General features: G+C 41.2%; 1 protein-coding gene across 4 annotated transcripts in view; it reads left to right on the top strand.

The window, feature by feature from the left end:
• Positions 1–3,978: 3,978 nt before the first annotated feature.
• Positions 3,979–16,229, top strand: part of ptpro (protein tyrosine phosphatase receptor type O) — a 70,564-nt gene continuing 58,313 nt past the window's right edge. For 2 of the 4 annotated variants that reach the window (XM_017493983.3, XM_017493981.3), the window contains exon 1: positions 3,981–4,364. In XM_017493983.3, the coding sequence (XP_017349472.1) occupies positions 4,305–4,364 (60 nt within the window). In that variant the 5' untranslated portion in view covers positions 3,981–4,304. Of the gene's footprint in view, positions 4,365–16,229 lie in introns of all 4 variants that reach the window. The other 2 variants (XM_047162299.2, XM_017493979.3) reach the window with 2 other exon arrangements.

Raw genomic sequence — 16,229 nt, 5'->3', positions numbered from 1 at the left:
TAATAAACGGCGTTGGTGTGAATAATAAACGGTGTTAATGTGAATAATAAACGGTGTTAATGTGAATAGTAAACGGCGTTAATGTGAATAGTAAACGGCGTTAATGTGAATAGTAAACGGTGTTGGTGTGAATAATAAACGGCGTTGGTGTGAATAATAAACGGTGTTAATGTGAATAATAAACGGCGTTAATGTGAATAATAAACGGTGTTAATGTGAATAATAAACGGTGTTGGTGTGAATAATAAACGGCGTTAATGTGAATAATAAACGGCGTTAATGTGAATAATAAACGGTGTTAATGTGAATAATAAACGGTGTTGGTGTGAATAGTAAACGGTGTTAATGTGAATAGTAAACGGTGTTAATGTGAATAATAAACGGTGTTAATGTGAATAGTAAACGGTGTTAATGTGAATAATAAACGGTGTTAATGTGAATAATAAACGGTGTTAATGTGAATAGTAAACGGTGTTGGTGTGAATAATAAACGGTGTTAATGTGAATAATAAACGGTGTTAATGTGAATAATAAACGGTGTTAATGTGAATAGTAAACGGTGTTGGTGTGAATAATAAACGGTGTTAATGTGAATAATAAACGGTGTTAATGTGAATAATAAACGGTGTTAATGTGAATAATAAACGGTGTTAATGTGAATAATAAACGGTGTTAATGTGAATAGTAAACGGCGTTGGTGTGAATAATAAACGGCGTTAATGTGAATAATAAACGGCGTTAGTGTGAATAATAAACGGCGTTGGTGTGAATAATAAACGGCGTTGGTGTGAATAATAAACGGTGTTAATGTGAATAATAAACGGCGTTAATGTGAATAATAAACGGCGTTAATGTGAATAATAAACGGCGTTGGTGTGAATAATAAACGGCGTTGGTGTGAATAATAAACGGTGTTAATGTGAATAATAAACGGTGTTGGTGTGAATAATAAACGGTGTTAATGTGAATAATAAACGGTGTTGGTGTGAATAGTAAACGGTGTTGATGTGAATAATAAACGGTGTTAATGTGAATAATAAACGGCGTTAATGTGAATAGTAAACGGCGTTAATGTGAATAATAAACGGTGTTAATGTGAATAGTAAACGGTGTTAATGTGAATAATAAACGGTGTTAATGTGAATAATAAACGGTGTTAATGTGAATAGTAAACGGTGTTAATGTGAATAATAAACGGCGTTAATGTGAATAATAAACGGCGTTAATGTGAATAATAAACGGCGTTAATGTGAATAGTAAACGGTGTTAATGTGAATAATAAACGGTGTTAATGTGAATAATAAACGGTGTTAATGTGAATAATAAACGGTGTTAATGTGAATAATAAACGGCGTTAATGTGAATAATAAACGGCGTTAATGTGAATAATAAACGGCGTTAATGTGAATAATAAACGGCGTTAATGTGAATAATAAACGGCGTTAATGTGAATAGTAAACGGTGTTGGTGTGAATAATAAACGGTGTTAATGTGAATAGTAAACGGTGTTAATGTGAATAATAAACGGTGTTAATGTGAATAGTAAACGGCGTTAATGTGAATAATAAACGGTGTTAATGTGAATAATAAACGGTGTTAATGTGAATAATAAACGGTGTTAATGTGAATAATAAACGGTGTTAATGTGAATAATAAACGGTGTTAATGTGAATAGTAAACGGTGTTAATGTGAATAGTAAACGGTGTTGGTGTGAATAGTAAACGGTGTTGATGTGAATAATAAACGGTGTTAATGTGAATAATAAACGGTGTTAATGTGAATAGTAAACGGTGTTGATGTGAATAGTAAACGGTGTTGATGTGAATAGTAAACGGTGTTAATGTGAATAGTAAACGGTGTTAATGTGAATAATAAACGGCGTTAATGTGAATAATAAACGGCGTTAATGTGAATAATAAACGGCGTTAATGTGAATAATAAACGGCGTTAATGTGAATAGTAAACGGTGTTGGTGTGAATAATAAACGGTGTTAATGTGAATAGTAAACGGTGTTAATGTGAATAATAAACGGTGTTAATGTGAATAATAAACGGTGTTAATGTGAATAATAAACGGTGTTAATGTGAATAGTAAACGGTGTTAATGTGAATAGTAAACGGTATTGGTGTGAATAATAAACGGTGTTAATGTGAATAGTAAACGGTGTTAATGTGAATAATAAACGGTGTTAATGTGAATAATAAACGGTGTTAATGTGAATAATAAACGGTGTTAATGTGAATAATAAACGGTGTTAATGTGAATAATGAACGGTGTTAATGTGAATAGTAAACGGTGTTGGTGTGAATAGTAAACGGTGTTGATGTGAATAATAAACGGTGTTAATGTGAATAATAAACGGTGTTAATGTGAATAGTAAACGGTGTTAATGTGAATAGTAAACGGTGTTGGTGTGAATAGTAAACGGTGTTGATGTGAATAATAAACGGTGTTAATGTGAATAGTAAACGGTGTTGGTGTGAATAGTAAACGGTGTTGATGTGAATAATAAACGGTGTTAATGTGAATAGTAAACGGTGTTAATGTGAATAATAAACGGTGTTAATGTGAATAGTAAACGGTGTTAATGTGAATAGTAAACGGTGTTAATGTGAATAGTAAACGGTGTTGGTGTGAATAATAAACGGTGTTAATGTGAATAGTCAACGGTGTTGGTGTGAATAATAAACGGCGTTGGTGTGAATAATAAACGGTGTTAATGTGAATAGTAAACGGTGTTAATGTGAATAATAAACGGTGTTAATGTGAATAGTAAACGGTGTTAATGTGAATAATAAACGGTGTTGGTGTGAATAATAAACGGTGTTAATGTGAATAGTAAACGGTGTTGGTGTGAATAATAAACGGTGTTGGTGTGAATAATAAACGGTGTTAATGTGAATAATAAACGGTGTTAATGTGAATAGTAAACGGTGTTAATGTGAATAATAAACGGTGTTAATGTGAATAGTAAACGGTGTTAATGTGAATAATAAACGGTGTTAATGTGAATAGTAAACGGTGTTGGTGTGAATAATAAACGGCGTTGGTGTGAATAATAAACGGCGTTAATGTGAATAGTAAACGGTGTTAATGTGAATAATAAACGGTGTTAATGTGAATAGTAAACGGTGTTAATGTGAATAATAAACGGTGTTAATGTGAATAGTAAACGGTGTTAATGTGAATAGTAAACGGTGTTAATGTGAATAGTAAACGGTGTTAATGTGAATAATAAACGGTGTTGGTGTGAATAATAAACGGTGTTAATGTGAATAATAAACGGTGTTAATGTGAATAGTAAACGGTGTTAATGTGAATAATAAACGGTGTTGGTGTGAATAATAAACGGTGTTAATGTGAATAATAAACGGTGTTAATGTGAATAATAAACGGTGTTGGTGTGAATAATAAACGGTGTTAATGTGAATAATAAACGGTGTTAATGTGAATAATAAACGGTGTTAATGTGAATAATAAACGGTGTTGGTGTGAATAGTAAACGGTGTTGATGTGAATAATAAACGGTGTTGATGTGAATAGTAAACGGTGTTAATGTGAATAGTAAACGGTGTTAATGTGAATAATAAACGGTGTTAATGTGAATAATAAACGGTGTTAATGTGAATAATAAACGGTGTTAATGTGAATAATAAACGGTGTTAATGTGAATAATAAACGGTGTTGGTGTGAATAGTAAACGGTGTTGGTGTGAATAGTAAACGGTGTTAATGTGAATAGTAAACGGTGTTAATGTGAATAGTAAACGGTGTTAATGTGAATAATAAACGGTGTTGGTGTGAATAATAAACGGTGTTAATGTGAATAATAAACGGTGTTAATGTGAATAATGTTGTTAATGATCTTCACCCCTCTTGACCGTCACTGTCCTAGTGGAGCCGCTTTAGACGAGTGGGCGGGGCTTCCGGGGAGACAGTAATGGGCGGGGCTTGTGAGGAGCGAGGGACGGATAAAGCGTTGAGTCTCATTCAGGCTCTCTGTGCCCGGGTTAGTCTCTTCTCTCGGAGCACAATGGTCAGTAAACGTCTCTCCGACGTGCCACTCTCAATAAACTAAAAAAACAACAACCCGCCTCGTGCTGCTGTGCGCCGGACCCATGTGTGGACTCGGAGCGCTGTGACAGGGCTGGGAGAGGGAGGAGAGTGTATCCGTGTGGAGAACAGTGCTCTTGTGTAGGGTCGCGGCGCGCCAGGCGCCCTGATGCTGCCAGGGAAAAAAATCGCCATTGTCCAACAAAAAGCGCTAGCTAGCAGCTAAATCCCTGGCTTACACACTAGAAACATGACTTCGACGCTGCCTCACGTCCTTTCCCTCCTCCTCCTCCTCCTCCTCAGCATCCAGGTAGGTGACCATCTTTATTTTGTCCTCGCAGTTTCTTTCTTTTTTTGGGTTTTGCTCCTCACACCCGAACAGGGGGGAAACCATATGCCCCTGTCTGTCTGTCTGTCTGTCTTACCTTCCACACACACACCCTTCTCATTTCACCACGGGGTTTTTTGTGTTTAAACACTTTCCTGGAGTCTCCTACGAGGGATTGTTGAGAGTGTTTTCTTTGCCACATTAGGTGGGTATTTCTCCAGGCGAAATTGGGTCATTGGGTAACTGAAGCCTATGTGTCGTGATGGCTGTGTATGCTCCTGCCACTGCAACATACAGCACAGGGGAGAAGTATGTCTAACACTATCTCACCAGTCTGTCAGAAATACTACAGCACGTAAGCTTGATATACTGCTGATAAAAAAAAATAAAATATATATATATATATATATATATATATATAGAGAGAGAGAGAGAGAGAGAGATGTTCTTGGAGAGAACATATATATATATATATATGTGTGTATATATATGTTCTCTCCAAGCTTAGCCTTAAAGCACCATCACCATCATCACCATCATCACCATCATGTCTACTTGACCATGTGCACTCACGGAAACAGGCCCAGAGCTGGTTTCACAGCCCGCCGAACCTGGTTCGGCCGGATAAGAAGACCGAATGGTGAATATTTACCTATTTTAAATGAAAGTCTAGCACCATGCACACCTTCAGCGTTTCACAGAGAAAAGGATGCACTCTGGGTAACCTGATAACCTCCCTCGAATCTTCTCAACCGCCGGAAATCACTCGCACTTCCAGTCCGGTTCATTTTTTTTTTAGATAGTGCTTTTAGCACCGGACATGCTCACAGCGCAGGAAGTAGATCTGGAAACTTAACGAGCGACGGCGGCGAGGGAAAACTCCCTGAGACATCATGAGGACGAAGCCGCGAGAGTGCCCAGACTCACCGTCCTGTTCTGGGCGACACTTCTTGATATATTTCCGCGGTACAGGCGGTACAACGTCGTGGTGCTGTCGTGATCAAATGCACCGAAATCGTTATGAATGCAAGGAACAGGAGACCGTAAGAGACTTAAAATCAGATCGGATCAGTTTGGCGCCGGTGCACGCGTCGATTCTTGGCTTGCGTCGAGGATGAAATACCGTACCTTACTTTGTTAAAAATCCTCTTGAAATAGGGAATTTTGCGGCTTTTAGTACGGATATGAATCAGCGTTACGGTTATCTATGAGCTAGTGCGCTCCAGAACGACGACTAAACCCGTATTTAGAAGATATACGCACTCAGAACGTACAGTTTCACTCTAACATCAATACGCATCAACGGTTTCCATGACGTCGTTCTGCACTTCAGCTTGTCCCGCCCACAACCTTATAAATAATTGCCGAAGTTGCCGTCGTTGAGCGAGAGGAAACATATCGGCGAGCACGTGTCTGTTTTCTATTCAGATTTAGCCCGGGCTGTGAGGTAAGCAAAACGCTATTGGCTGTTTAGAGAGGGGGGAGGAGCCGCTCGAGATTCAGTCATTTCGGTGGAAATTACATCAGCACGTCGAATAAGGCTGTGCGTTTCAAGACTCTTCACGGGGATTTTAATGTGCATTAAGTAAGACGGAGTTGAGCGTCTGTAAAATGACTGACAGGAGGCGTATACAAACACAAACAAGCAGTCCAAGCCAGACGTCAGATTTCCGAACGCTTTTCCTCAGCGACTCAATACACCTTTGCTAAGGCCTCAGCGTAATCCATTGTGTTTCATCACGTTCGATGTACCCTCCCGGTTATTTCTACAAATAAGGAATAAAAATTCAAGTATCACACCTTTGCCACGAAGGGTGAAAAGTTTGCGGGCGGCACGGCAGCTTCGATCCCGGTCTCAGGTCAGCGTCTGTTTCCTCAGGGTTCTCTGCTTTCCTTCCAGCTTCCCGAAACGTAGCAGTAGGCAGACTGGTGACTCGAAAGAACCCCTGTATGCGAAAGCGTGTGTCCACGATGCTGTGCGCCGGACTCGCGTGCGTGCCGGGACGTCCTCACACCCGACCAGGACCGAGCAGGCACTGGAAATGAACGTATAAATATCGTCGCTGTAAACGAAGGCCTCTGATTACATCATTAGCGATGCCTGGCGTAGCCGTAGACCCCAGTAAGTGCTTAAGCATGTCGGAAATGCGGCATCGTTCAATAATACGGCTAGCAAACACAAGAACGAAGCCTTGATTTGGGGATTTCAGGATGTTACTCCCCTTCAGTTGATCCCAGGACTCCAGATGTGAACGCATCTTACGACTATACTTCCTGTTAGTTCCACTGTAATTACTAAATAATTCACAGAGCAGAATTTTTCTCCATCTCCATCATTATGACACTGAATAGAATTACCCCCCCCCCCACTTCAAAGCAAATAATATTCCTTCTAGATATTTCTAAAAAGAGAAGATCAGAATTTGTATCACTGCTCGGTCTTTGTGTTTTGGTCTGAAACCCTCAGTTAAGGTGACGTCATAGTTCACAATCGCACCTGAGCTTGGTTACCATGGTGACATCCGCGGTCCTGCGAACGAGTCAGGCATTAATAATCCAGCGCGCACCCGAGCGCAGGAGCGATCTGGATTTTACTGTTGTTATGTGGTAGTAAATTTTCATATACAGTACGTGATTCTTTTGCAGCAGTAACCGTGTCTGCGATCGGTAGAAACCTTCAATCGGGACCTCTAGATCCCGTGTCCGATAACGCGTAGAGCGTGTAGAGCAGTGGACAGATGTGGGTTATGGTAATCTCATTCTGTATTTTAGCTTTATTGATGCTGCACTTTCACTTATCTAATTAGCGTGCTCCCAGATAAAACACTAGACCTTCCCTTTCGCGAGCCAGCTGAAAGAAGGGGAAAAAAAAAAAAGTTGTCCATTTTGTGATACATCAGCATCAGTAACGCTAACATGTTTCCTCGGGGCTTCGGATCGATCCGTCGGTCGGCCGGTGTACGTACGTGTGCGAGTCTCCGTCGTCACAGAATGGGGAAGAATCTTTTTTTCGTACTTAATGTTTTTCCTCATGCAGCAACTGAGTGGTAATAAACGAACACGTTTAAGTGGCGCGTCGCTCCACCGTTCACAGATGTTCACCTACACGCCGGTCATTTTGTCTTATTCGGACCACCTCGGGCTGATTCAGGGCCGATCGATCAATTCCTCAACCCCACAGACCACAACAGCACCACTGCTGTTAGCAGAACTTCAACTCAACGCACCGCTATAACTCATTAACAGTTTTGATAACAATCAGCTATCTTACTAGTAATCTATCACGTAGATCCTTGGCTTGTTCCGATACGCCGCGGACACTCGATTCGCACACCGGACGTCTCTTTTATACCGAGGCTGCTTGTGGGCTGATTGATCCGTGCTGCATAATAAAAGAAATCGATCGGTCGTTGTTGACGCGCAGGCGTATTTAACCCGGTTGTGCTCTGCAGTATGAACTCTGTATTCAGGCCATCTGTATGTCGAGACCGTGCGTTTATATCGCATCGCATACGCCATCGGTGAGCCTAATTGGACTGGAAATAAAGTGATGGTGGTTAAATTATTCGGGAACGGTCTGACAGCCAAAATGGTGCTTTTTTACGGTCGCCATGTCACTGGGTTTATTTCACCCTGGAAGTAGGGCAGGGGTGTTTCAGAGATTTTTCGATTATATTTTAAACCTGGTATGGATGTCACAGAACAGTATTGCAGTGATGGGTTTATTGTATGATCCTGAATATCATCTCGATAATAATGGGAATGGTCAGGGTTCGAGAGTAACGATCGGCTGAATGCCCAGGGCAGGTAACACACCACATAGGGACAAGTTGGTGATCAGTTTTTTTCAGGTGGTCCGATCTGTTGAACTGAACAGTGTCATTAATGCCTATTCACTCCACTTGAATGTTTAACCTCTGGCAATGCAAAAAAAAAAAAAAGGGTCCAATCCAGTTGCGCATGCAGTAAAAATAAACAAATGGTGTTATTTGTCGTCAGTCAGCTGCAGAGCGAGACATGAAGCGAAATGACAGAGGAACGGGAGGATACGGCGAGGCGAGCCGCAGACCTCATGCCCGATCGGGAACGTTTCTGTAGGTTGATTTATATTCTGTTAGAAAACTGGCGCTCAAGTGTCATCTCAGATGTCTCGGCAGAGGAAAAAAAGGCGCTAACAGAAAGCCAGTGTTTTGTTATGAAACCTCTTTCAGCGAGGCGAAAGTACATCGTGATAATGTGGGCTCGTTTAAAGGGTTACCTTAACTACAGACACTAGCTTGTGTTTAGCCTAAAATAGTCGTGAAAATACAAAAAATATCTATGTCGGGGACAGAAGAAATTAGGTTGATTTTTTTTTTTTGAAGAGAAAAGGTTGGAGAAGTTAACATTGAACCTTTGTGATGTTCAGTGTCCATTTTAATTCTCCATATGGTACGTTCAGGTATTTATTTGATATTTTAGCATTGAGACTAGTGACTACAGCAGTGTAATTACACAGTTATGACATCATCATGCTCATCTGTTATAGATCTTCTGTAGTATTGCTATTATAGATCTGTACTACCTCATAGTGTTCACTACCTCATAGATGCGTTCTATTACCTCATAGTGTTCACTACCTCATAGATGCGTTCTATTACCTCATAGTGTTCACTACCTCATAGATGCGTTCTATTACCTCATAGTGTTCACTACCTCATAGATGCGTTCTATTACCTCATAGTGTTCACTACCTCAGATGCGTTCTATTACCTCATAGTGTTCACTACCTCATAGATACGTTCTATTACCTCATAGTGTTCACTACCTCATAGATACGTTCTATTACCTCATAGTGTTCACTACCTCATAGATACGTTCTATTACCTCATAGTGTTCACTACCTCATAGATGCGTTCTATTACCTCAGTGTTCACTACCTCATAGATGCGTTCTATTACCTCATAGTGTTCACTACCTCATAGATGCGTTCTATTACCTCATAGTGTTCACTACCTCATAGATGCGTTCTATTACCTCATAGTGTTCACTACCTCATAGATGCGTTCTATTACCTCAGTGTTCACTACCTCATAGATGCGTTCTATTACCTCATAGTGTTCACTACCTCATAGATACGTTCTATTACCTCAGTGTTCACTACCTCATAGATGCGTTCTATTACCTCAGTGTTCACTACCTCATAGATACGTTCTATTACCTCAGTGTTCACTACCTCATAGATGCGTTCTATTACCTCATAGTGTTCACTACCTCATAGATGCGTTCTATTACCTCATAGTGTTCACTACCTCATAGATGCGTTCTATTACCTCATAGTGTTCACTACCTCATAGATGTGTTCTATTACCTCATAGTGTTCACTACCTCATAGATGCGTTCTATTACCTCAGTGTTCACTACCTCATAGATGCGTTCTATTACCTCAGTGTTCACTACCTCATAGATGCGTTCTATTACCTCAGTGTTCACTACCTCATAGATACGTTCTATTACCTCAGTGTTCACTACCTCATAGATGCGTTCTATTACCTCATAGTGTTCACTACCTCATAGATGCGTTCTATTACCTCATAGTGTTCACTACCTCATAGATGCGTTCTATTACCTCATAGTGTTCACTACCTCATAGATGCGTTCTATTACCTCATAGTGTTCACTACCTCAGATGTGTTCTATTACCTCATAGTGTTCACTACCTCATAGATACGTTCTATTACCTCATAGTGTTCACTACCTCATAGATGCGTTCTATTACCTCATAGTGTTCACTACCTCATAGATGCGTTCTATTACCTCAGTGTTCACTACCTCATAGATGCGTTCTATTACCTCAGTGTTCACTACCTCATAGATACGTTCTATTACCTCAGTGTTCACTACCTCATAGATGCGTTCTATTACCTCATAGTGTTCACTACCTCATAGATGCGTTCTATTACCTCATAGTGTTCACTACCTCATAGATGCGTTCTATTACCTCATAGTGTTCACTACCTCATAGATGCGTTCTATTACCTCATAGTGTTCACTACCTCAGATGTGTTCTATTACCTCATAGTGTTCACTACCTCATAGATACGTTCTATTACCTCATAGTGTTCACTACCTCATAGATGCGTTCTATTACCTCATAGTGTTCACTACCTCATAGATGCGTTCTATTACCTCATAGTGTTCACTACCTCATAGATGCGTTCTATTACCTCATAGTGTTCACTACCTCATAGATGTGTTCTATTACCTCATAGTGTTCACTACCTCATAGATGCGTTCTATTACCTCAGTGTTCACTACCTCATAGATGCGTTCTATTACCTCAGTGTTCACTACCTCATAGATACGTTCTATTACCTCAGTGTTCACTACCTCATAGATGCGTTCTATTACCTCATAGTGTTCACTACCTCATAGATGCGTTCTATTACCTCATAGTGTTCACTACCTCATAGATGCGTTCTATTACCTCATAGTGTTCACTACCTCATAGATGCGTTCTATTACCTCATAGTGTTCACTACCTCAGATGTGTTCTATTACCTCATAGTGTTCACTACCTCATAGATACGTTCTATTACCTCATAGTGTTCACTACCTCATAGATGCGTTCTATTACCTCATAGTGTTCACTACCTCATAGATGCGTTCTATTACCTCAGTGTTCACTACCTCATAGATGCGTTCTATTACCTCAGTGTTCACTACCTCATAGATACGTTCTATTACCTCAGTGTTCACTACCTCATAGATGCGTTCTATTACCTCATAGTGTTCACTACCTCATAGATGCGTTCTATTACCTCATAGTGTTCACTACCTCATAGATGCGTTCTATTACCTCATAGTGTTCACTACCTCATAGATGCGTTCTATTACCTCATAGTGTTCACTACCTCAGATGTGTTCTATTACCTCATAGTGTTCACTACCTCATAGATACGTTCTATTACCTCATAGTGTTCACTACCTCATAGATGCGTTCTATTACCTCATAGTGTTCACTACCTCATAGATGCGTTCTATTACCTCATAGTGTTCACTACCTCATAGATGCGTTCTATTACCTCATAGTGTTCACTACCTCATAGATGCGTTCTATTAACTCAGTGTTCACTACCTCATAGATGCGTTCTATTACCTCATAGTGTTCACTACCTCATAGATGCGTTCTATTAACTCATAGTGTACATTTTCAATACCTTATAGTGTAAATTCTTTATTACCTCATAGTTTAAATTATTTAATATCTCATAGTGTCAGCTCTTTATTACCTCTAAGTGCAACTTTTTAATAAACTCATAGTGTCAATTGTTCATTAACTCATAGTGTCAATTGTTTAATATCTCATAGTGTAGTTTGTTTATTACCTCACAGTGCCAATTCTTTATTATCTCATAGAGTAAATTCTTTATCTCATAGTGTAGGTTGCTTATTACCTCATACCGTAAACTGTGTATTATCTCATAGTGCCAATTCTTTATTACCTCATAGTTTAAATTCTTTAATATCTCATAGTATTAATTTGTATTACCGTATAGTGTAAATTCTTGATTAACTCAGTGTCAATTCTTTATTACTTCGTAATGTCAATTCTTTATTATGTCATACTGTAAATTCGGTACTTACTAGTATGAATTGTTTAATGTTTCAAATGTGAACTCTTATATAGTCCCCTCCGAAACTATTGGAATGGAAAGGCCAATCCATGTGCTTGTGTTGTAGCCCAAAGTATGGAAGTGTTTTACGGACTATTTTCAAAACTAATTGCGAATTGTACCTGCGGTCGCGTTTCCTAAATTCAAATCGCGCATTACCCGTTGCATTTTCATTTACACGGACGTACAATGTCTGCCAAGTTTCAAACGGAAAAGCAAAGTCCATTTTTCCCATGTCTTACGAGTTATGAGCCTGTCATATCGAAATAGCAATAGCAATTACCCCGTTTGCGATTTCACGTCCTCGGCGTGACGTATGCAGCCTGCCAAAATTCTAATGGAATCGCAACTCCCTTTCGCATGTGCATTTCCAATGCCTCGCACAGAAACCGAATCAGTGTTGGCGGTGGGAGTATATGTGGGAGGACGTGTTTGTATTTCGACGTAACGTCCAAACACACAGTCGACCGCATTTCAGAGCGCCTTGCGGACAACGGCCAAGAAGTTTTCATTGAGCCAGATCATTTGGCCCAGCTCAGCCCAGCTCTTTCGGCTCCCAAACAGCTCATCATTTAGTACCACTTCTTGCTTTTATAATTCAGCCAAACGTAGCAAATGTTTCGACCTATGATTGGTATGTGTGCACGTATATCACTTGGATTACTGAGCGTAATTATACGGAGCCTTACAGTTTCTCAAATACCACAGTTTTACATTATGGATGGTATAAAAACCTTAAATAACGTAAAAAAACGTCAAACACTATTACACGTGTATTGAACACTTTATTTATATCGAACCGTCCAAAACACAAACCATTCCAAACTAATTCCATTCAAAAACGGACCACGGCGTGCCATATAACAAATAAAAAAAAAAAAACACATTACGATGTGCAAATCTAGATGGATAATTCCAGTATGCCTGTGAAGGTCGTTAACAGACCCTGCTCGATATGACATCTTTACCTCACAAATTCTACACTCTGCCTTCAATCAGCACGTTCTCCTTCTCGGCTGTCGACGGTGACTCGCATCACTTCCAAATACCAACACACCCCATTACTAAACCCCCAGCCTCAACACTGACAGGTTTCTGTGCAAGGCATCGCAAATGCAAATGCAAAGGGAGTTGCAGCTCCGTTTGTATTTTGGCCGGGTCTGCGTACGACACAATACCATTCGCAATCAGTTTAGAAAATACTTCCATACCAAAGACGTTCGGGTTCGAGATCAAACGATGGGCACGAGACGAGATTCCAGCTTTTATTTCCTGGTGTTTACATCTAGACGTGTTAAACAACGTAAAACGTAGAACGGTTCGTATCCGTCCATCCAATTTGTAGGTGTGCAAAAGTATAGGAACAGACCAGTCTTGAAGTACATTAAAGTAAATGACATTTAATATTTGGTTGAATTTCCCTCGCGTGCAATAACTGCATCAAGCGCGGCTCATTGACATCACCAAACTGTTGGGTTTTTCTTTCATTATGCCTTTCCAGGCTTTTTTAAAGTCCTTTGTTGAGTCGTCAGTGAGGTTTAGATCATTGTCTTGCTGCATGATGAAGTTCATGCAGTAATACTTGGAATAATTGGAAGACAGCTTGTTCCTGTAGACTTCTGAATTTATTCTGCTGCTACCCTCATGAGTTACATCGTCAATAAAGATGAGTGAGAATGTTCCAGAAGCAGACGCGCGATCCCAAGCCATGACGCTACCTCCACCATGTTTCACAGATGAGCTTGTACGTTTCGGATCATGAGCAGATCCTTTCTTTCTCCACACTTTGTCCTTTCCATCACTTTGCTAGAGGTTCATCTCGGTTCCAGAACTTTCTCTCTGTATTTCTTTGGGAATTCCAATCTGGCTTTCTGATTCTTCCTGCTGATGTGTGGACTGCATCTTGTGCGTCCTCTATAATTCTGCTCTCGAAGTCTTCTTCAAACAGTCGATTGTGGTCCTGTACCTTCACCCCTGCCCTGTGGAGGTTGCTGGTGATGTCACTGACTGTTGTTTTTGGGGGTTTTCTCACAACGTTTCCATTGTGACCCATTTTGTGTCCGTCGCTCAGTACACCAGTGGTTTCTTTCTTTTTCAGGACGTCCCAAATCGTTGTATCGGCTACACTTAATGCCTCTTTTAGATTTCCCCTCTTTTCCCAGCTTCAAAATGGCTCGCATTTTTCTCATTTTCTCACGTCCACATATAAATATCAGCAAATAAACGACGGGGTGACGATCTCAAACCCCAACGTCTTCAGTCTACAGAAATAAATAAATGAACCGGCCCTGCCGTTCCAGTAGTTTCGGAGGGAACTGTGCCTCGTGGCGCGATAGACGTGAACAGGAAGTCCGGGTATATTATATTATGCGCGTATCATATGTGCGTCCGATTGAATCACCACTTTTTAGGGTCTAGGTGTATAGCGCGAATCTCAGCTGTCGGTCTCTAGCTCCTGTGTTTCCCGAGTTTCTTTCCAGCGTCAAAGCCCTTTCTACTTTCGTCTGAAGAGAGGAAGAAGAGGAAGCGGATTTTATACAGCTTAACATATTACGCTGCTGGGAACACAGACTGTCTCGCTGATTAATTCTTGGGAGAGCAAAGCGGCAGGCCTGAACCATCCGTGCTCTGCATGTGATCGTACAGACGGCCGAGATCTCATTTGATCTCCTTTTCCTATCCATCTGATGGCCTCTCTGTAATGAGCTTATATAATAAATGGTGCTCCTATTCCGAGCTGGCACTGCAAGATGTTTAATGTCGTTCCCGGGCACGGGATATCGTCGATTCGGATCCGTCGTATAGCTCTGCCTCACGCACTGTATTCTTAATGGGGATTTGACAGCTTTAACACCTATTGTGTCCAGGATGGAGCCATTTATTTTTATTATAGGTTAGCGTTAGCAGTTTCCTAGTTGTAGCTCCAGGGTCCGTGGTTCGACAGCGAGCTCGGGTTAACGTCAGTCTGCGCAACTTTTCTCCAGCTTCCTCTGTCCTGGATTGGCTAAGACAGCTGGCTCCTAGGCTTCTGTGCATGCTGGACGGAGTGTATCACTACCTCGAGCGCAGCGTTCCCGGGATAGTCTTCGGATCCCAGAACCAGCCTGACTGGGATGGAGCAAGATGAACGAATGTTTTCAAACTGGATTTCGCAACAGCGGGAGAAAATGGAGTAAACTTGGAGTCGGAGGCCTTATCGTGGCTTCATGGCCGTTTCATCTAGAGCACAGTATGCCCATTGAGTCTGTCTGGGGACATTTTGCCCTCTGCTGCATGATGGGAGCTGGCAAACGAGGCCTGTATTCAAGCACAGAGGCCCCAAAGAGAAGGACTGCGAGCCTGGCAGCGAGTTGCACTCTTTTGTGTCTGTACGCCTCATTGGTCTCTGCTGGTGGTGCGGCAAATGAGGGTCGTTAAATTGGCAACCAGGGAGCTCACAGACAGATGTCTGGGACACGCAGACATCTGGTGTACTAACTTCAAGAAAATCTTTAACTTTGGATGCAATCTGAAACGCTTCTGAAGTGAACGCTGTTCTCATTTCTGCCATTCGGAATTACGCAGCGTTTTTGTGGTTTTGTCTCATGAAGGAAGCTTGGGAAGCTCTTAAGGTTCGTTTTGCATTTCAGGTCGTGTGAAGAAGGTTTTTGTTTGGGAACCTGGTATAAAACGGGGAAGAAAAAAAAACCCCCCAAAACAAACCCCAGACAGCGATAACAATGCTGAGTCAGGCCTCTGCCAATCAGATGCCTTCCTGAAGCAGGCGACGGGTTTGATTGGAAACCCCTGCTGTCGGGCAGAGGACGAAGAACTCCTGCAATTTACCGGTAAGCTCCTCCTCCTCTGCCGGGAGGCTGATTGAGGAGTGATGAGTGTGCAAAAAAAGAGTTATTGTAGCAGCCTTCCATTCATTCGGGCCGGGGGTGGCGTGCTACTTCCAGCGAGGGTCCTTTGTTTTTCCTTCCTGGGTGATTGCTCTGTATGTGTGTGTGTGTGTGTGTGTAAGGGGGGGAGGACTGTTCACGTCCACATTCCTCCATGTTTGCTTTTAATTAAATGCCGGAGGAGCCATGGGCCCGGCGCTGACCGCCACCTCCTCCCCCTCGCAAATGAAACCTCACACATGGACGCCTCCGCTCTTGACTGATATTTCTTTGTGCCTTGATGCTGAAATTCAGTTCTCTGTTTGTTT

This window comes from Ictalurus punctatus, chromosome 19, assembly GCF_001660625.3.
Source record: "Ictalurus punctatus breed USDA103 chromosome 19, Coco_2.0, whole genome shotgun sequence".
Taxonomy (NCBI): domain Eukaryota; kingdom Metazoa; phylum Chordata; class Actinopteri; order Siluriformes; family Ictaluridae; genus Ictalurus; species Ictalurus punctatus.
Note: the sequence above shows the minus strand (reverse complement) of the source record. Positions and strands in the feature narration are given on the sequence as shown.